This window comes from Vespula pensylvanica, chromosome 8, assembly GCF_014466175.1.
Source record: "Vespula pensylvanica isolate Volc-1 chromosome 8, ASM1446617v1, whole genome shotgun sequence".
NCBI lineage: Eukaryota > Metazoa > Arthropoda > Insecta > Hymenoptera > Vespidae > Vespula > Vespula pensylvanica.
Genome location: NC_057692.1, coordinates 1,670,864 through 1,694,192, shown reverse-complemented (window position 1 = coordinate 1,694,192; position 23,329 = coordinate 1,670,864). Strand labels below are relative to the sequence as shown.

Sequence of the window (23,329 nt, the reverse complement as noted above, 5' to 3'; positions counted from 1 at the left end):
AACGTATAAATCTTTGAAATTGTATCTTGATCTTCTTCTATTTTTTTTCTTTCTCTCTCATTTTTTTCTTTTTTTACTATCACTACTACTACTACTGTTGCTGTTGCTGTTCCTGTTAATACTACTACTATTACTACTGCTACTACTACTACTACTACTTGTTAAATCCAAGTAGAAACCTTGAAAAGAAATACCTTAACGGCACTCCGATAAGTATAATACATTCGTTATTCTTACCGAAGGACTAGCAGCTCTCGTTTGCGTAGCTACACTATGTAGATGAACGACACGTGGATTGAACCACTCGGTTGGAGGATATTGAGCGCTGAACGTACCCATCAAAGGTGCGCCCTTTCTCCTCGTACTACGTCGGAATAGCCTTGAGAGCAAGCCTATTTTCTCTGTGAACATTCCCGAAAAGCCTTGAGAAAAGTATGAACGAAGTTGTTTTTATCTATGCGAGAGTTTTCAGGAATTTGAGGAAGGGCTTGCCAGCTAAGGGTGACTAAGAAGCTTCGATTTGGATGAACTATTGAACGAATGGAAAAAAGAGAAGACAGAAGAGAAAAGAAAAGAGATAAAAGAGAATAGATCGAACAAAATCGTGTGCTTCAAAAAGGAAGAAAAAAAAAAAAAGAAAAGAAATGCATGAATAAATAGAAACAAAAAAAAAAAACAAAAGAAAAATATCGAGAAACACAATTTATCTTAACGCAAATTGTAAATCTTTGTAGCGTCGCCTTCTATAATTATAGAGCAAGTATAGTGTCCCGTTTAAGCGATCACCCATCACCAAAACAATCCCTCCCCCGACTCGACTCACTGGTTGGACTATGAGGTGCGCTATCGGTGCTCGCGTATTCGGCGCTAGACGAAGTGTCACTTCTTTCCGGCCTCCTTGGCAAAGACCGTGAACTTCCGCTACGGTGCAAACGTCTGGCCGATCCCCACAATCTAAGCGAGTGTCTCCTCTCAAGACGACCTGGCATCGATCGACACCTGGCAAACAGGACTTTGTCATTTGGGTTACCTAAAAAAAAAAAAAAAATCCCCCAAAAATTCAAACTCATCGTTAGTAAAAACCAAAGACACTTTTTGTCAATTAGAAATTTTTAGCATTTCGTTCTCTCTCTTTCTCTCTCTTTCTTTTTTATTTATTTTTTATACAGGAAACTCATTAATTAGAATATATTAAAATTTGGAGGTTCGAACGCCTGCGTGTGTAAACATACGTACACGTATCTATGGCAAATATAATGATAATATAATTATATTGCTATTCTTTTCCCTTTCCTTTTCTCTTTTTACTCCTTCCAACTGCTCTCTCTCTCTCTCTCTCTCTCTCTCTCTCTCTCTCTCTCTCTCTCTCTCTCTCTCTCTCTCTCTCTCTCTCTCCCCCATCTCCCATCTTCCTCTCTATCTCATTTAAATTTTCAAACATAAAATATCACCGGGACATTTAAAGTTCGACTCATTAGGCGGTGTCGGTCTTTGCCTTCTCAAAAAGTGGAACACCCTCGTTCCCGATTTTCATCCTGGTACATAGCCAGAGGCTATAGCCAACGACCGAATGAAATGCCTGCGTGAGAAACGACCGAGAAAGGAGTAAGAGAAAAGTAGGAAGATTACACACACTCACACTCACGCATATATATATATATATATATATATATATATATATATATATACGTGGGATCACCACGTGATTCCAAGAACGTGTGTAACGGTAGACAATGTCGTGACCAATAGCTAATATATCGGTTGCGCTAAACGCTTTCAAGGCATCGGCAACTTGCCATAAGATCGGCTTGACTCTTTAACGCGTGCCACGATATTTGCCTGTCCGTCCTCCATACCCTCTTTAAAGGCATATAAAAGACGAAAATAATGCGACGTCTAAAGCCGATTAGTTTCCGCTTAGTCAAGCTTTATCTTTGAATTTCTCGGACTCTCTCATATTATAGCATGAGAATCGTCCAAATTTATAACCTTCGATTAATCGTTCTCGGACTAACTCGACTCAATTGCTTCTCATTTATACATTACATATATCTACGTACACACATACAAATATATGTGTGTGTAACATATATTAGGTCATGAAAGCGCTTTCGCTTGAAATGTAAAGATTTCGTAGAGAAAATAATTAACGTATCTGTGTTAATCACCGAATCGATTATTTTATTGCATCGACAAGTTTTTATCGATTCTCCTTTCATTTTTGACGAATTTGATACGACACATTGAAATTAATCAATCGATTAAAAAATGATAATTTTTACAAAAATCGGATCGATATATTTCGAGGAGGAGGGGGGGGGGGCAGGGGGGAGGTGGAGGAAATAAATAATTGTAGCTACTTTTATACAATATCTTTTTGGATACGTATACATATTTACTGACGAAACTTGCACTTACTGACAAAAGTTAAGAAACATAGTTATCGTTCGTTCATTTCTATACAATATTCTTTACCTTTCGAAATACATAAGTCGAAACTAAAAATAGCATAATAGAGATAGATGTATGAAATATTATTTTGATCATGCTATTTTTACTTCTGACATATATATCTCGGAAGACAAAAGGATATATAAAAATGGCCGAACGATTGCTTTGTTTCTTAACTCTTGTCAACAGATTTATATATATATATATATATATATATATATATATATATAACAAGTTAAGAATTTTTCGAACAGTACGAATGGGAATGACGAAGAAACAGATAGCTCTCATTTTTCGAGATAGAATTTGCGAGAAGACTCGACGACTACCAAGGACGACGGCAACATAACGCGTTCGTCTCGCGTCGAGCAAGATGAAAGAAAAAGATCTCAAACGTTCAAGCAGCCAGGCCAGACCAGGCAAGTCAGGCCAGGCCAAGCAAGCGAGCAAGTAGGGAGCTTCTTCTGGACACTCAGAATGATTCCCGAACACGTGCCGAACGAGTTTGCCCGGATCGACCGGTTTAAGCGAGTTCCTCGAGTTTACGAGCACTCCGTTTCCTGTGGATCCTTTCACGAGAGAGAAGAGGACGACGAAAGCGAGTTCGAACTCGGGCTTATATTTCGTATTAGGAATTTCGTACTTCTTTACCACTGTTAATACGTTTGTCATATTATTCTGCTTGTCGTCCTTAGCAACAGCAATAGGCAATAGCAACAACAACAGTAACAGCAGCTATAACTGTTAAGTTTTATCGATTCTAAGCTTGGTGTGTTAACGATATAACGTGAAAGTGTGAAGAGAGAGAGAGAGAGAGAGAGAGAGAGAGAGAGAGAGAGAGAGAGAGAGAGAGAGAGAGAGAGAGAGATAAACTTTGCAAAGTACTGTCAAAGTGTATATTTAGGATCGCCTTGCGTTTCTCTTCTTCGGTTATAGGTTAGAATTCTTATGTCTTTTTCTTTTTTCCTTTTCTTGTTTTTTAGCTTTCTCCGTTCGATCGTTACGTCGTTATTCACGTTATTCAACGAGAGAGCTTTCCGAGTAGATAATTGAAAAAAAAAGAAAAATATCAATCGTTGTTTCATTCGATATAAATTGTTAGATAATTTATTCGATATAAATCGATGAAATTCTTAACAAGTAATGATTTGAGGAGACAGTAAAGACGTGGGTAAGGTAAATTTATGTACGTACCTCCACAGATAACGTCCGCCAGATTGGTCTGTACCGCCTGATGCGTAACGTCACCGTCTCTAAGGGTCAACATTTCTCCATGAACCAGAGCCATAGCTTCGTCGTTACTCATAAGCATACCACCCTGGCCTCTGGTGCCATTGACCTCTCTTGAACATCGTCTAGAACTGCCGGAATCGCGCCTGAGTCTTCTCGTTTCCGGTGTTACAACGAAATATCCCTGAGACGTATGGTAGATCTTTCGTTCTTGCATCAACTTAGCTAGAGCATCGTATACGAGTTCTCGGCTAGGTCTTTGCATTGCCGGAAATGCGTTCCTGAGTGCTGACCTAAGGGTATCCAATGTCGCTGCTTGCCTCTGTGACGTCAGTTCTAGTATCGCCCAACAAAGGGCTTCAGGAAGTGGTGTGAATTGTCCTTGAGAGACAGGCGCTACTAAGCAATCCTCTATGTCACCTGTTTGACATACGAAAGAATGGATATTGCAGATTAATAAGTGTAATAAATATAGGTATTAATAGTAAGATGTAAGGAATATTTATATCTAAATATATATATATATATATTTATATTAGATATTTATATATGTATAATATGAATCTATGTATCACACATGGATTTATATCATATTAGATTGTTAATATTCATATTATTTATATCAATCTATGTATTATATACATCTAAATATAGAATAATATCTATATTTATGTTTTGATCTTATTCGATAATAGTAAATAAGATCAAGTAAGATCAATATATATATATATATATATTATTTCTTTTCGATCTTACTCGATCCCCTTCTTAAATCGATATACATGCATACATAGATATCTATGCGTGTATCTATTTATTTATTTATGTACGTTCGAATTAACCAAACGTTTCTCGTATTGTCCGTTGCATTAAATACACGAGCGGTACATACGTACGTACGTACCAAGATGTATCTGATTGTTAATCCGATATGTTATGGCTATGGTGTCGACGCTATAGCGTTAGTTTACATCTTGCGATACTCGAGAAGGTGGCCTTTCTAACTCGAATCGAGACGGTTCGAATTTCCTCTTCTATGTCTATCGACTTGTTACATACAAAGCATTTCATTAGGGTGCACGTGTTTACGTGGACTCGTGTCCTTTTATCTATCACCTAGCTCTCTTATCTCTAGACATATTAAAATAGTATCATACTTTATAACAACGATCTACTCTCGATCGATTTATACTTTTCTTATAGGGGGTCAGACGAAGCGAGTGGGAGCTGAGGGAGGGAGGGAGGGGGAAACCGGGTGAGTTAGATTTTCTCTTGGATTTCTTTAGAAACTTTATTTACACGATATCGAAAGTGTTATATGGTTTAGAGTTAAAAGCGATCGAAAGTAAAGCGCCGTGGAAAAGGGAGGGTGTTAGAAAATTTATTGCCGAAGGAAATCGAACGGATAAATCTCGTTCTCTCGACAACGACGACGACGACGACGACGACGACGACGACAACGATATCGATATCGATATCGATCTTTATCGATATGATACTTCGCTGAAGCCAAACTCGGCGCCTCCTTTCGATCATACCTTATTAACTCCAAATACACCACACATTGTGTTTCAATAAACGTATAGGTATCATAGAATATAACATAAGTCAACGTCCATGTATGTACCCCATTGCCATTCATTGAAAACGTAGCAGCCCTCGGGACTACTACTTTTAGGTTTTAACGATCGATAGATTTAACGATCGACGTAGATCCAATTTTCTATAGCGAATTTCATCTTTACGAGTCGATTGTGATTTTAACACAATGCTTCGTAAAGATCCAGTTGAATCGTCGGCCATCTTGATTTCCTAGTTGCAGTTTATTTAGAACTTCAACGTTGGATTCGATGTATATCGGATATCTTGAAAAAAAAAAGTCTTTGAGAGTAGACTCCTTCTTATTTTCCTAGTCACGTTTCCCCCTTCTCTCTCTCTCTCTCTCTCTCTCTCTCTCTCTCTTTCTGTCCTTCTGTTTCTGTCTTACTTTTTCTTTTTCTATGCTTCGTTTCCCGTACTTTCGTACATTTGGTGCACGTCCACAAAGACCGTACAGGGATTATTCCAAGTTCGCGATTCTCGAAGGCTTCGAAATTCACGTGGTAACAATATAATCGTGATAGGAATATTTAATGTCTCTTGAAAGAAACCCGATATGCGCGCGCGCGTGCATGTATATATATATATATATATATATATATATAGAGAGAGAGAGAGAGAGAAAGAGAAAGACGATTTCGAATCGAATGTCGTCGTTGCGACGAACGAGACGAAAATGAAGAATTTTTTCTCTGATTTTTTTCTGCTTCTTTTCTTTTCCTTTATTTTCTTTTTTCTATCTTCTTCGTTGTCTTATTAGCTGAATATTTTCAAGGTCCCTCTGTCTATGACTCCTCGAGTATTTTTCACGTTGATAACCGTGTCTCTTTATTCTCTTTATAAATTACAAGGAAAAGAAAACAAAAAAGAAAAAAGAGAAAGAGAAAGAAGGAGAATCAATGAGGAAGATGGCATGAAAAATGACTTCAATGAAATACTGCGATACTCTTCTTACGTTAAAGCTTTCACGGTTAACGCTATTGTCCCTTTGTGTAGATGCTAAATATTCGTGATTAATGGCACGAACGACCCTGTATGATATGTATGTATATGATATTTATTACATACAACGTGATATTGCGTTTTTCATTACGATGATACCAACCGGCCATGGTTATTAACAAGTCTGGACAGATGGCACGTGGATTTCTTTCGTAAGAAAGTACTTTGAATCGTAGCACGTTTAACGACCCTTTCTATATATATATATATATATATATATATATATATATGTCGTCCTTTTATTTATCGTACATTTTATTTTTATTATTTTTTCTTCTTCTTATTATTATTATTGTTTTCATTATCTGGTTGACGATGATACGGTAGAACTATCTTAAAATTCTCCCATCATATTGCCTTCGCCCTACGAACTCGCTCGTTCTCGTAATGCATTTTAATCAGTTTCACCCTTACCCTTCGTCAACCATATGCGGATTACGAAGGGTTCGTGAGGATGGTTGTATATTACGTTATATTGTAGTCAGCTTTTCCGTGAACGTTTTTTATAATTTTTAATAATGGCATTTCGTAAGGCTTCTACGGGAAATTTTTTATTGTTTGTAAGTGTTTATTATTATTATTATCATTATTCGTATTTGTATTTATAATAATTTTTTTTATTAAATATGTGACTTCATTGTTATGTATTATGTTTTTTTTTTATTATTGTTTTTATTAAATATACGAGTTCGTTAGTATCGATCATATATATTAATATATTAATTTTTCATCGTCCGAAAAGAAACATAAATTTTCTTTATATATTTAGATTCGATCGTTTAAGATCTATGTTAACGAATAAACATTTTTCGAATGATACGCGTAAATCTATGGGATTTACTCAAGGAAGAAGTTCTTGCAACATCACCGATGGATTTCTATCGGATCTCTTTGGATGAGTAACAAGCGTAACGACGTAACTGGGTAACCAGCGGAGTAACTGGTTCGCTAACGAGTTCAAAGAGTGCGATCGAAAGCCGTCGAGTGCGACGTTCGTGTTCTTCCTTCGTTCCTTTTCTTTTTATTTATTTATGTATTTATTTACTTACTCACTTATTTATTTTTTTTATCGAGCGAAACGAAATCGGTTATACCTTTCGATTATTTCGCAGGTTCGCTTTGTCTTCGGAGAACAAGATAGAATATATTTTTATCATTGCAATAATACTATCGAAATTTTTAACAAGCAAAATATATTGAATACGATGTTACTTAATTGAATGATAAAATACATTGAATATATAAGAGAACAAAAAAAAAAAAAAAGAAAAGAAAGAAAAGAAATAATATGCAAAGAAAATTTGTCTATATACAAAAATATATATTACTCATCGAAAGAGAAGAAAAACAAGCCAAAGAATATAAACAAAATCTCACGCGCAAAATATGTACGAAAAAAAATATCTGATACAATGATATACCAGAGAACATTAATAATAAATGCCTACACCTATATATATATATATATATATATATATATATATATAAAATATCGAATATAGAATATAGAATATTTCACGAACGTTATTTGTCACGATATAAAATATCATTTCCTCGGTACCCTCCCACCTTGATATTATTAAACGATCGTTAAGACCGTGATCGCATTAGAAAGAGAAAAAGTCGATTTAAATAGTGGATCGGTGTAGAATGGTAAATGGAAGAATGCGTAGAATTTAGCGTTGAGTTCACGAAGTAGTACGTGGCACGAATATTTCTCACGTTCCCTTGCATCGTATCCATGCATATGCATCTTCCCTTCGTGGAAAGATCCAGTTGCCCAGTCCCCTGGAATTCCTTTGAGCTCGCTCTTTTTCTCTTTTTATCCTCCCCCACTCTTCTTTCTCCCCTCTCCTCCCATCTCTCTCTCTCTCTCTCTCTCTCTCTCTCTCTCTCTCTCTCTATCTCCTTTCGTCCTTTTGGACTTGGAGAGAGTCACGTGCGTAACTATGCGAGGAAACGACTCACCCACGCGAACCTTTTAAGGGAGCCAACTAAGACATGTCGAGGGAGGTCGGGATCACAGTGGACAGGTGCACATAGCAACGTCGTTCTGCAACCTCGAAGTTTTCTCCCTCTCTCTCTCTCTCTCTCTCTCTCTCTCTCTCTTTCTTTCTCTCTGACTTTACGTTTAACTTATCTCTGCGCCCTTCTCGGGTTGGCCCTTATCTTGCCGTTAACTTACGACCGAAACCTTGTAATCCTCTGCGAGAAGAAGAAGTACAGACAGGGAGCTGAAAAGGGAGGAGAAAAGAGAGAGAGAGAGAGGGAGAGAGAGAGAGAGAGAGAGAGAGAGAGAGAGAGAGAGCTTGTCTGCGCAACATAAAATATGGTACACGAAGGTAATGCCGCAATGAATAAGCAACAGGCATCACGAACGATCGACTTTACCGCTCACTCATCAACGCTACATACTCGTACTTACCTACTACTATTACTACTACTACTACTATTACTACTATTACTATTACTATCACTAGTATGTACTAGTGTACTATACTATTTTACGTACGTTCATGGACGACGCATGGTGTCTAGCGAAAATACGATTCAATTTAACTTATCTCAGCCGGACTATATTTCACTTCGAAAGGGAATCTTGCTTCTCTCTTTCTCTCTCTATTTCTCTCTCTTTCTTTCTCTCTCTCTTTCTCTCCTTGTCTGTCTGTCTGTCTGTCTGTCTGTCTGTCTGTCTTTCTGTCTGTCTGTCTGTCTGCCTATATATTCAAAGACGTAACGAATATCGTCGGATTTAATACGAACATAAAACTCTTCTTGCGACGTTCTTAAAACCTCGTCCGTTTAAAATACGCAACAAAATGTTTTAAATAAATACGTAATAAAACGTGTTAAAAGCTTTAACCTTTAGATAAATCGATTTGGTTTCTGGGGAAAAAAAAAAAAAAAAAAAAAAGAATGAAAAAAAAAATCGATCGATATAATTCTTCTTGTTATATACCTTGTTGAGTAATAGATCTTTAAGATCGTTCGAAGTTTCGTAAAATTTGTTAGAGAGAACGGAGAGATACGTATCTTTGAACAATTGGATTAACTCTGAAGGAGTGAGAGAAAGAGAGAGAGAGAGAGAGAGAGAGAGAGAGAGAGAGAGAGAAACTCTGAAAATATGAAACTAAAATCCTCTCTTTAAATCATGGAATATAACGATTGGAAACGACGATCCGCGATAATACGTAAGTAAAACTTTCTTCGAACGAAATTTATTTCAAAAGTAAACGCTAACGTTGGTAATACATATGTATATATGTATATATATACATATACATACCTTTCAGAATAAGGTAGTACAGATAGATAAACTAGCATATGTAGGTAAGTCTCGATAATCGTTGCGTGGGAGAAGCGAGTTTCGATCTCGTTTATAACGAGATCTCTTATATCCCTTTTGAAAGAGAGGATCAGAAATGGTGGGGAGAAATGAGGAGGAGAGGAGATGCAATGGGGGTAGAGGATAGGTGGATTGTGGTAGAGAGAGGGAAAGAAGAAAAAAAAAAGAAAGGAAAAAATAGGTTCGTGATGGTGGTAGTGCTTCGTTATAGGATTTTTAGGGAGAAAAGAGAAGGACTTGTCGCAAATGGGGATCACGAAGGAAAGTAGAAACGATGTACGATGTGGTTGCACAATTTTCAAGAGAGATAGAGATAGAGGGAGATAGAGGGAGAGAGGGAGAGAGAGAGAGAGAGAGAGAGAGAGAGGGGAAAATCATCGTTATCGATATGGATACTTAGAAGGAAAGCGGCAAGCGGAAGAGTAATCGTGAAACTCGCGTCGTTGTCGTCGTAAGTAGTTGCGTCGATTTCTAGGGCGTGGGTAACATCGTGAGAATCTCGATGAAATAGGACGTATTTCAAATTGCCAGTTGGGCGTAGCTTATAAGGGAGCTGACACGGATATTATGATCACCTTTGACCCTATAAGCGCGAATCGAGATCGTTCAACGTCGTAATACGAGCACGTAGAAATAAAGGATAGATATATAAGGATGTTTTCATTGAACACGTTTCACACACATTATGTCTAATTCGATTTAGGTGTGATCTTTTGAAATTTTAATTAATCGTTTCAACAAATTTTATATTATATATATATATATATATATTTTTTTTTTGTAACGTTCGCGAGTAGTACATATATGTATATATATATGATAGAACAATACTCGTTATCTCCGATAAAATATTATTTGAGATTTTCGTTATAGGATATTTTCGTCGTTCGCAAATGAATTGGTTTATTAAGCAGTCGGTTTAGTCGGTTCGTTTATAAACCAAGGTAAGCGAGATACGTAATACCTATATACATATATGCACCTGCCACCATATCGTATGGTGGCAAACAGGCAAGAGGTTATTATTAGCGCAATCCTGGCACCTTTCTATCATTCCGCGAAGGCTTTGTTAGAATAATATAATACAAAGGACGATGAAAGACCAACAGCCCACGTTTCGAGAGTCTCGCTCGAGTTTCGATTCGAAGTAAGGTGGGGTCGGTGTTCGACTCCATTCGCCCACGCTAATATATCGACGAATATATTACTTTGAGAAAAAGACAGACAGACAGACAGACAGACAGACAGACAGACAGACAGAGGAAGAGAGAAAGAGAAAAAGAGACGGAAATATTGCGACGAGAAGACAAAGACAGTTGTTGCGATGATATCGAAGAGAAAACGAGAGAGAAAGATTGTGAATACACTGCAAATAGTTCTTCCAAGCGCGCACGCGCAGTCCACTTCTTCCGGTATGCTGGAACACGTTGCAAAACATGCCGCATATATTCTTATCGCTGTGATCCATCGTGTCAGCCAGTCGACCTCCGCCGCTTTATGGATCAGCCTCATGGGAAACGGCAAAGACCACTTGCAAGGAATCACTTCGTAACAAGGTGACCTTTGAGTTCTTGCCCTCCTCTTTCTCTCTCTCTCTCTCTCTCTCTCTCTTTCTCTTTCTCTCACTCTTCGCATGATCTGCAACGACGCTGTTCTATGCAAATCCAAGAGATGCGATTCCGGACCCTCAGGCATCCGCCCTCCTTTCCTTTCTATATATTTCTTTCTCTCTCTCTCTCTCTCTCTCTCTCTTTTTGTATTTTATTACTTCGATCATCATTTTCCTTATATCGCTTTTCCTACTTTCTTTCCGTAATTATTATATTGTTATTTGTATATATATATATATATATATATACATATATATATTTTTTTGTTTCTTAATTCGCATTTTTCTCCACTAGACTTCTCTCTCTTTCTCTTTTTTTCTCGACGATATATCGAAACAGGAGAAAGTATATACTTCCAACATTTTCGAGCTACATAAACGATTTATATATGTACGTATTCCTATCTTTCTTTTTTCACTCGTATTTATTTATTTATTTATTTATTTATTTATTTATTTATTTATTTACTTGTTTCTTCTATTTTCCTGAATTACATACATATACGTACATTCATCCCGTTTCTCTATATATATACGATATAACGAAAACTAAACATCGACAGACTACCGATCGAAACAAGAGAAAGTATACTTGCAAAGTTTTCTAAATAAACGATTTATATGTATGTGTAATACACACGTATACATATATACTTATGTACGTGTACGATATACATACGTATACTACGTGTAATATTATGAAAGAAAACGAGAATCCTTTAGAACTACCTGAACTATAGTTATATCTTATTATAAGGTTTTCTCGATTCCATCCCAAAAGTATAGAAATATTTATATAAAACATATATATATATAAATATATTTTATAATAATAAATTAATATCATATATATATATATATATATATATATATATATATACACACACACACACACGTATATGGAGTGATCCAGATGATGAGAGAATAAAACGGGATTGAAACAAAAAAATAAGAATCAAAATAAAAAAAGAAATAAAATAAAATAAATAAAAATGTGATCCCTAAGTGCGGACTCGCGGAATCGGACGAGGATCGCTGTTTAACGGCACGCCTAGATGCGATTCCCTTCGGACAAGGTGTGGTTGGTAGCACCTTCGTTGGTAGGACCGATGCAATGCCGGACCAGGTTTCTTGCTCGTTGCCTATTGGATTTATGTATTCCTGTCGGCGATCAATAGCCTGTTGGAGTTTAACAGTCGGCCGTTTTGTTAGTCTCGCATGGAATGCAAATATATTGTGCGCAAGGAACACGAGTCAATTATATCTAAGAGCACGTGTCGACATTCTCATTCTTTTTTTTCTTCTTCTTTAGCATTTCTTTGTTTCTTTCTTTCTTTCTCATTTTTTTTTTTCCTGAATTTTTATTTCTTCTGACTTTCTCTGATCCATCAGAAAATGTCATTTCTCTTAGAAAAAAAAAAAAAAAAAGAATGATCATGTACCTTGTGCAATATTTAATCGTGCAAGGAATAATATTTCGTTTAGATTCCATTAGAAATCAATTATATTTATTTCTCCTGACTCATTAGGCTAATACTTTTTTTTGTTTGTTTGTTTATTTGACATCGCACAACTACCACGACCTTTAAGAAACTTCGGTTCATTATATTATTATTATCGTCGTTCGATCAATTTTCTATTCGTTACGTACTACGTTCGATAGTTTCTTAATAATAGAACAAGTTCTTTTCCATCGATATATATTTTATTTTCGATCGATTGTTTCTTGAATAAAACAAATCTCTTTTAAAAAGATATCTATATATAAGTATATAATCGATCCTCGAAGATTGGTTGATGGGTAAACTTGGATTACATAAAATACTGTAATCTGTCGTCTCTCTCTCTCTCTCACACACACACACACACTCACACACACTCTCTCCCAATGTTTTGTAGCGTCCCATTTCAAAAGAAATGTTACGTATTTACTACACACACATACACACACAATAAATAAATATATATATATATACACATACACAGAGACTGATAAACATACGTGGCTACGTATTCATACGTCCATTATGTAAGTACATTAATTCAACGTCCATTAATTCGATATGCAAATAAATTACATAAGTATACAAGTCAATTAAGCTTAGGTGAGCATGCCATGCGAATAACAGCAGGAGTAACAGCAACAGCAACAGCAACGACGACGACGACAACGACGGTGCCGGCGTCAACAGCAACAGTACGACGTGTAGTCGCGTCTCGATCAGTTTCTCGTTGTTGTTTGCCTCTCTATAACCCGAAAGCCACTTCCGTGACAGATCTATCTATATCTGATAGACGCCCGTAGATCCTTTTGTAACGCTTATATCCTCTATGTTTGCCAATGCTTTAGAACCGTAGGAACACAGTACTATACAAGAGTATCAGTGTTATCGTCGAACCGATTGAATTTACGACGGAGTTAGATCGAACGCCTGACTTTCATCGGGCAAGATTACGATCGTAAAAGATACTATTATGAGATAATGTTTAAAATGTGATTCTTTAGATCCTTCAAGGGGTTATCTCGACAAGGCCGTAACAACGATCTAAAGTCCGATCCGAAATAGAGATTTTCACTGTTAGAAAAGTCTTTATACCTTTTGCTCGATTGGATCTCTTCCATGTTTTTATTTATTTATTTTTTTTTTTATATTATTTCTCTCTCTCTCTCTCTCTCTCTCTCTCTCTCTTCTTTTTTACTTTTTTCAATTTTTTATTTCTACTTTTGCATCGTGCGTATCCGTACACGAAGAAAAATAGAGAAAATGAAAAGATAAAAAAAGAAAAAAGAAATAAAAAAAATTTCGCGTAGTACGTCGGACGCAAATAAGATTTCGAGACGTTTCACGTATAAGGTAGGTAGATAAGTAAGTAACCTTTTGAGTGCCGACAGTCACGACGACTGATGGGATTCGTGATCCTCTTGGAGAATTCTGCGATTGGATCCGGGTCGCACCAACACGGTTGACTCCTCTCGACTGTGAAGAGAGGACGATTCTCTTTGTGTATATATATAAATATATATACGTAACGATCGTCACGTAAGAGATCTTCTAATTTGTTTTGATTTCTTTTTTTTGCTTTCGATATTCCAAACAAATTTGAAAGAAGCGTCACGTAACTTTGTTTTCTCTTTTTCATTATATCGAGATAGTATAAGTATTGGATTGATTGTTTTGAGTGTATCGCGTTAGACGAACGTATGGGATGGTTCTTAGAAGAAATATATATGTTTGGATTTTACAAGAAGTTATCCTTTCGAACTGAGAGAGGGAGAGTAGAAATTTAAAAATAGTAAAAACCCAACGTGGTTCCAGCTGGTCCATATGTAGCTTATGTCTATGCGTTGTTTATGCAGTCTCTCTTATTCCCGACGGGTCGGATCCAAACCTGTCGTTATCTCCTATCCTCCTACTCTTTTTTAAAAAAAACCAAAATGTCGAAAGAGGGAGAAGAAACTACTTTGGATTTCCTGTCTGAAAGTCTTTCCTTTTATTTTCATTTTTCTTTCTTTTTTTTTTTTCTCGTCGTAGAAACTCTTTTAAAAAATTCTTTTACCGTCTTCCAACGTCGATCGTAAGTCTTCCTTTTTTCCCTCCTTATTTTTCTCTTTCTCTCTCTTACTTTTTTTTTGTTTTTTAACCGAACTTGAAACGTCTCGTCTTATACACGCGTGTGCGATCGAAAGCAAATTATCGAAGTAGAATATCGAAGTTTTACGATTCGTGTATCTACGATTTAACGATGTTTTACAACTCGTTAAAACGATTCGTTAAAATCGTAATTAAATTATTTATTTAAACAAGTCTCGATCCGACATAGATTACTTCGGCATGTGCAAAGATTAACTTTGGGAGTTAACAGGTCTTGACTCTTTGTTACTTCAGAACCGCGGACAACGAATCACGATCGATTGCTTTCGATAATGGCGCAACCACCGTGTCTGCGGCAAAAGGTATCGTTCCTTTGTAAGAAAAGATAAACGTCAATAAATTCCGCGTCTACTCGGATCAGGCTACGCCATAGAACGAACCGTTCACTTTTAGTGATAATTAACGAGCTTTTTCCGTGATGTAGCAATGACCGATAGAAGTATTGCACTTAGATGATATCGTCTAGGATCTATCTCGAGGATCGATCTTAACTAACAATAAGTTTTACTATCTCGCTTGGATTATAACGATCGTGTCTATTGTCGTATATTAGGCAAGAAATTTTGCAACCTTTCGAACGAATAATTATTTTAGGTATCTTGCACACGGATGATGTTTGAATTATTATCTAACGATTTCATGTTTATAAATCTTTGTTCTTTTTCTTTTTCTTTTTTTTTTTTTCTTCTTTCCTCGTGCCCGAACGTTTGGCTAATGTTTTCAAGGAGACAGAAAAAAAGAAAAGAAAAAGACAAAACAAAAAAAAGAAAAAGGTAGAACGTTTTCAAATAGGTAAGATCGATAAATTTGAAAATGACTTTCCTAAATCATAGTACGAAAGACCAGAGGACATCGTTACGTAACTTTAAAAGATATATGTGTGTATACACCAACGCAATAAGAGATACGCGTTCAATCCCGTAGGCGAGACACGTGGAATTTCTGATTTGTAATTGTATCGAGATTTCCTGTATAGTCTACGAAACGTGTCCGAGCGCGGATAGTTGCTAAATTTATGGTCAATTTAATCCTCACTCGGTATCACGAGGAAGCCAATGTAAAAAGAAAGGACAGATTTGTGGGCGATATTAATAGCCGATTCAACATTCTCACTGAACGTGTGGCACACAGGGTGTGTCGTAATTTCTCTAGACGTTAACCGAACTAATCGGGTGTCCTTGCTAGGAATTGCTAGGGGAAAAAAAGAAATTAAACAAAAAAAAAAATATATATATATATATATATATATATATATATATATATAGATAACATTTTAACAACACTCTCTGCAACTCCACTTTACACTTTGCGAATCTTCGATTACATCATGAATTTATAATTGAGCTATTAAAAATTTCTGTTAAGTATTTTTTTTCTGTTTTTCTTTTTTTTTTTCTTTTCTTTCTTCTTCTTACTTACAACTAACTAAGGACGATAAATTCTTAGACCGGGTTCGTAAGTCGTTAGTCGTAATACGGAAGCGTTTGTACGAACATCTTGCGAATATCCTCGGATAGTTCGAGACTCGTTATATACGAGTGATTCGAGATCAACGGAGCAAAGATGAAATGTCGTGATAATTCGTTCGACGAAGGAAATTAATCGAGCGTAAATTTGAACGATTCGTGTAACATAATTGGCGTTAGCCTTTATCGACAGAGATTGATCTGATCTATCTAATCTTCGATTGGAAAAATATATTTTATATACGTAGATTCACGCACGGTATTTCCGTTCTTTGTATTCTCTTAAAATCATTGGATATTATTTTTTATAATTTTTTTATTACGGAATAAATAAACATATATTTACGATGTCAAAAAAGAAAACAAAAACGGGAATTTTCAACGCGCGTACATCAACTCGATCGTGTTTTAACGAGTGTAAAAAAAAAAAAGAAAAAAGAAAAAATAAAAGAAAGGAAAAAAGAAGAAGAAGAATTGAAAAAAAAAGAAATTAAGAAAAAAGAAAAAAGAAAACAATTCATGTCAAATTGTTCGGAGTCGGTTTGACGTTAAAAGTATAGTGGGCGATGTGTCATCAATCACGTCGTCGCTTATATTTACGATCTGTCATGCTTTCTTGACATTAGCCTACATATGGCATTAATGGATTTTACCAGTGTGCTAAAAATCAAACGGTTCGTTTTATAGTACTCTTGAGGACTATGCCACGCCTTTCCTCGTCTACAAATAGCCTAGGCGATACTTACACCCGGTATAATTACGTTCGTTCATAGTTCTATAGTACATAAACGTATATATTATAGACGATCGTTGTCGTGTTTCGATAAACGGTAAAAAACTATTATTTGTTAACATCGTTTCGTTTCGATAACTAACACGCATTTATGATTATAGATTATATACTTTATCCTATATATATATATATATATATATAGCTGTAAAATTTTTGAACGATTTTTCACTTCCCCCTTCCTGCCTTTGGTTCTGATTTTTCTTTTATTACTTTATCTATTATTTTTTTTTAATTCTTCGAAGAGATGAGAAAGTCTCGAAATAGACAAAAATGTAACCCACGCGTTTTCCTTCAATGGAAGATTGAGATTTGAGATTCTTCTCAAACGATCAACAATAGCGATATGATTATCTACCTACGTAAATAGATGTCGTAACAAAATTAACGAAAACAAGATATCCTTGAGAATTGTCGTAAAAAAAAAATATTTATGCGTGTCGTCGAATCCCTATCATCGATACGATGATCTCCGATTCTATTTTGAAGAAAAGGTCGGAACAAAAGATTCTTCGCGCGATAATTTCATTCGAAACGAATACGATAAAAGGTGGGCGCACCTGTGTTTTGATCCACTTCGGTTCTCTGGCATCGTTTTACGTCCTAGCCAGTGAAAGGCGACGCGAGCTTCTGTCGTTGCTACCACAGGAACTGACCACAGTGTCCGGACATTGACGAGACGACCATTAATGCAATAACATATGTATCCCAGACGACTTTCCATCCGCGACTTTGCATGGTCTTGGTAAATACAGTTGGAGGAATTAAAACGTAAGCTTGACATCAATCAAGGAGAACTATTCAATGGGACACTTTCGATCGAGCCATTTACAATGATTTCTATTGTTGTCAGTTTTGTTTGATTCACCGATTTATCAGTGTCGTCTCCAAGTGTAATTATTATAACTCCGTAGCGTGTTCACCCTCGAGCGATCAGGGTTTGACCGTTCTTGACCTTCGAATATATCTGTACGTATACATATTTCTTTTACACTCGTCAGGTTAGTCAAAGCATTTCACTTTTCTTTTCTTTTTTTCTTTTTTTTTTTTTTTTGAAATAAAAATAGAGAAAGGGAAGAAACCCCTCACTAAAAAAAAAAAAGAAGAAAAAAAAGTCAAAGTAACGATCGTTCCTCGGCATGAGGTGTACGACATCGAAATCCACTCCTCGACGGAGTCGTTCGCTGTGCCGAAGGCGGCGGCATCAGTCGAGAACAACGCGCTTCTGGAGGGTCTCCAGACGCTCAAGGACGTAACTGGGCAAACGAGCGACCACAAGTAATGCAAAGTAACGTTATTTGCGGTCTCCAAGTGTTCCGAGCTCCAGAGTTCTTGTTCGACTGAGGACACATAAACTGCGAAGTCGTTCAACATATTTTTTTTTTTTCTTTCTTTCTTTCTCTCTCTTATTTCCTTTCTTTCTTTGTTTCTCTGTGTTTCTCTGTCTGTCTCGGTCTTATTAATAACTAGAAAATAATCAATACTTTTACCTTCAGATTCGTTCATGTGTCGAGTCTTGATTTCTTTTATCGTTGTTTGTTTTCGATCGTCGAGGTCGTTCAATGTACTCGTGACAAAGTCAAAACAGATCGATAAGTAATAGTATAAATAGAGTAAGAGAGAGAGAGAGAGAGAGAGAGAGAGAGAGAGAGAGAGAAAAGGAGAGAGAGATAGTAAATATATACATTAACGTCGAAGTACGAATTAAAATTCTATGGAATATAGGATTATTTCAGTCTTCCTCCTTCCTTCGACCTGGACTCATGCCAAACGCATTTGCGCTATCTCGAGTATCTTTAGAAGAAAGTATCCTAAAGTACTATTACTAGAGCAATAGAAAAGTATATTTATTTATTCATTCCTTGCGAAGAAGTAATAAGGACGGAAGAAAGAAAAAGAGGTGAGATAAGGATAGAAAAATAGTGAGATTAAAACTTCGATTCAATTTTCAAAATGGATATCTTATGTGTCTTTGTATATTGTAAGTATATCGTTGTAACTATATCAAAAAAAGAAACATATATATATATATATATATGTATTTTATCGTTCGTAGAATTACCGTCGATATAATTTTTTTTTCGATTCGTACTCTCGAATGATCAATTTTTACGATGATCTCGATAAAAAAAAAAAAAAAAAGAAGGAAAATAAGCGATTTCTTTTTTTCAAATATCAATTAACGTATCGCTATTGACTATTGTACTTAAACGAAGGTGGCGATCATCGTTACACTCGAACAAGAATCACACTTTCACTTCGTCGTAATCATTGACAATTTTTTTCTCGTTTTTCTTTCTTTTTTTTTTTTTCTTTTATCTCGATTTTTATTTCGGTTATATCCAGTACGAGTTTAATTCCAAGAAATAAAAAGTCTTTATAGAACGTTGCGGATTCGCCCGGACGCCTTTCCCTTTCGCAGGAACAGAACTTCGAGCTCCTCCTTTTTCACGTTCCACCATGAAAGTTGGATACTGAGATCCATGAGAACTCTGTAATTTTCCGCTCGTTTCATTGGCTCGTCCATGTATACTCGCTTACTTACTTACTTACTTACTTACGATCGATCGATCGAACGAACGAACGAATGAACGATCGATCGATCGATCGATCGATCGACTAACCGATCGACCGAATTCTCCAGATTCTTGCAGAATCTGGATTTCGAGAGTGGAACGAACGTTATGTCGCCTTGGTACGCATCTCATTAATCGCTTATAAATTAGGCCAAAGATTCTCGACTACATCGGATGGTTTATCGAACGAAATACCGATTCTGATTATATATATATATATATATTTATATATATATAAAGATTTAAAAATGGTGCGATTTAAAATATTGCGAAGCGCAATTACATTTCTATAGAAAAATATTATATTATATTATTTCTATACAAACATATAATATTATACTTGTGATACGTTATTTATATGCGTAACGCGAAGATATACAATAACATACGATAGGTGTACTGATGACTCATTTGGGTATATAGACATATCATATTTACAAACATATTGGAACGTTATGAAATTTAGATATACGTGTTATACAACTGTGATTAAACGACGTATATTCGATCGTATATTAAGGTAAGAAAAACTGATGTGTAGAGTAAACGACCTTGGCTAACTCAAGCGTTTACGTTTTTCCGCGATGACGGAATAGGATCCAATCGAGGTCGTTAAAAACGGGACACCTTGAGACTCGTGGGATAAGATAGTCAGTCGGTCTTTGGTAGTACGATTAGGCGATACCACGCGTCTCCTGTGGGCGTGCCCGAGGGAGGCATAGGATTAATTTATTAGCAATGCCTGCAATTATCCGTTACTCAATGGCGCAGCCTCCATGCCGAGAGAGATAGAGAAGAGATAGAGATAGAGAGAGAGAGAGAGAGAGAGAGAGAAAGAGAGAGAGAGAGAGAGAGTAGATACTTAGAACGATGCGATGTTGATTTAAAGCGTTAAGATAGCTATGGTATCCCGTCGAAAGGTGCTCTAGCTACCGGTCTTAAATAATCGTTTAATTACACCGCAATACGATCTCTTATTAACTAGCCGGCTTCGCTCGATTTACACTTGGCAAACCGATTCGAGATATTTTTCGTATAAACCGTGGTCGATCGTCTTATAATAATGTAATGCTCGATTACGTATTCTATGGGTGTATGTATGTTTAGTATTACGTTGTATACGTATAATGCTTTGCAGAAAGAATATGATTTCGTTGAACGTAGATTTTATTCGTCAATGATATAATCGATCTGTTTCTTCTAATACCATGTGTGTATATATATATATATATATATATATATATATATATAAGTATAGTAAGTATAATAAGTATAGTAAGTAAGTTTGTTAATGCTCGTTAAAATAAGGAAGCTCGAGGAGAGACGTCAGATGGCAAGAATAGAACGGGCGTGATAAGGATCGATGGGGATCGATAAAGATCGATTGGAATGAAGGAAGGAAGAAGCATCGTGTCGCATGAGAGAAGAGGTTGCTAGGTATATCGGACGTGACACACATAAAAAGAGATACTTAGGTACGGCCGACGTCCAACTCTCCTATACGTATAGATAACTAAATAGATAGATAGATAAATAAATAAATAGATAGATAGATAGATAGATAGATAGATAGATAGATAGATAGATAGATAGATACTCGCATGTACTCGAAGGTAGATGCGACGATGCTCGCAAAATAATGCCTAATAGGAAAGTTGAATCGAGATCGAGGGGACGTGACCCAGAAGCATCCGACGGTAAAAGGGGTCACACTATAGCTTCTGTTTCGATCCACGCCTTCGTTTTAAGACTCATATCTTCCTCTTCATCTTCGTCTTCGTCTTCGTCTTCGTCTTCGTCTTCGTCTTCGTCGTCTTTGTCGTCAGTCGATCAGTCAAAGAGATGGCGAGAATCCAGTTGATGCGCTCGACGGGAAGCTGCCACTCGAAAAGATGCCGTGGCACACATCGATGGACGTCTGCTTGGTATATAGTAAATAAGAAAGAAAGAGAGAGAGAGAGAGAGAGAGAGAAAGAGAGAGGGAGAGAGAGAGAGAGAGAGAGAGTTGTTGCTTGTGACTCGACGAGTCTTACGATTCTCGTGAGCGCGTGCAAGTGGTACCTCGTTGAAGGATCGGAAGAGGGGACCGTGGGATCCCTTCTACAAGCCTGTGTACACACGAGTCTTGGATCTCTCATGGGCAAGCGCCGCCACGGTTATAGCAATGCCAATTTACATGGCTGTCCCACGAGAGATCCGTCTTTTATGTAGGAAAGAGATAGACGGAAATAGAAGGAGAGATAGATAAAAAGAGAGAAAGAGTGAAAAAGAGAGAGAGAGAGAGAGAGAGAGAGAGAGAGAGAGAGAGAGATAAACGCGAGAGTAGAATCGATTTAATGTAGGTCGATTGTCTACGAATGATCTACGGACTCGTGTGCCATGGATTTATCGAGGTGAAAGGTCGAATTCACCTCTCGAGCCAAATGACGACGTTTCATCGAACTTGGACAACGCCCACCCTCCTCCAACCCCCTCTTTTTTTTGCTATAATTAAGTCTTTTGATTATGGAATTTTTTTTCTCCTTTTCTCTCTCTCTCTCTCTTCACAAAGATTTATTCTTTATCGTTAATTCATCAAATTCGTTCGTATGGGTGTGTAGATGTTTATTTATTTATTTATTTATTTATTTATTTATTTATTTATTTATTTATTGTTCACAATTGTTGTTAGTGTTCACGAGATTATCTTATCTTAGTTAGGGAAGGTATAGCTATTCGTAGCTAAACGCAAAGGCTCAGCCTAAAATTACACGTCATGATCGTGCGCGAGCCGACAATTTCCGTATTAGTGCGGCGCGTAAGCCGCGTAATGATACACCACTTCGAGCGTGATCCTTGTTTTACGATAGCTCGTTAGTTCGCCCTTTGAAAATATTTGCGCGTCAAGCGATCCGTGAAATTTTATATGCGATTTCTCAATGAAATCAACCGAGTCAGTTGGATTGTTTTCTCGATATTTTATTGGACTCGTTTTAAATAATTCAATAGTTTTATCGTATCATTTCTAATCTAGATAATTTGGATTAATTAAGCTCGTTATAACTATTTAATTATTACTTATAACTGATTACTTTTTAATAATTATTTTCTTTTTTTTTTAATTATCATTAAGATAGATTATAAAAGAAAAAAGAAACGATTAATCGATTAACGCGTCGTCTCGTTGAATATTTTATCTCGTGAATTATTGTGCGAATGAAACTTTTTTCTGATATTAAACGCACAAAGACAGACACGTATCACAGACATACGTATGTACGTATAAACATCGTGCATTTATTCCCAGATCTCTAAGAGAATAGCAAAATCGTGAGAGACGGTAAGGCTCACAGTATAGCGTGAGAGGTTGACCTTATGATTACCTCTTGGATAAAAAGGATGGCCTAAGGGTTTACGGAACAAAACTCCTCTTCGATTCCACCCCTTCGTGCATCGATATATACTATGAACGTCTATGAACGAACGTCTTCTACTCTTAATTTTACCTTCTAGCAAAGCGGCTCTTTCGACGTCGATTATCGCCGCGAAACTCTCGATTACCGTAATCGACGTGCCGTAATAGTTAGCGCACCATGAGAGAAGAACGTTAAAGGGTGCTGGAGTAAGG

General features: G+C 36.5%; 2 protein-coding genes across 5 annotated transcripts in view; one reads left to right on the top strand and one right to left on the bottom strand.

Moving 5' to 3' along the window:
- LOC122631094 (CCR4-NOT transcription complex subunit 6-like) overlaps positions 1 to 23,329 on the top strand; it is a 527,872-nt gene that overhangs the window by 4,789 nt on the left and 499,754 nt on the right. The gene's annotated exons all lie outside the window — the stretch shown is intronic.
- LOC122631091 (storkhead-box protein 2) overlaps positions 1 to 23,329 on the bottom strand; it is a 79,376-nt gene that overhangs the window by 3,943 nt on the left and 52,104 nt on the right. For 2 of the 3 annotated variants that reach the window (XM_043816346.1, XM_043816345.1), the window contains exons 4-6: positions 3,646 to 4,101; positions 824 to 1,030; positions 238 to 422 (exon numbers count right to left, since the gene is read on the bottom strand). In XM_043816346.1, the coding sequence (XP_043672281.1) occupies positions 238 to 422; positions 824 to 1,030; positions 3,646 to 4,101 (848 nt within the window). The remainder of the gene's footprint in view (positions 1 to 237; positions 423 to 823; positions 1,031 to 3,645; positions 4,102 to 23,329) is intronic. The other variant, XM_043816347.1, reaches the window with a different exon arrangement.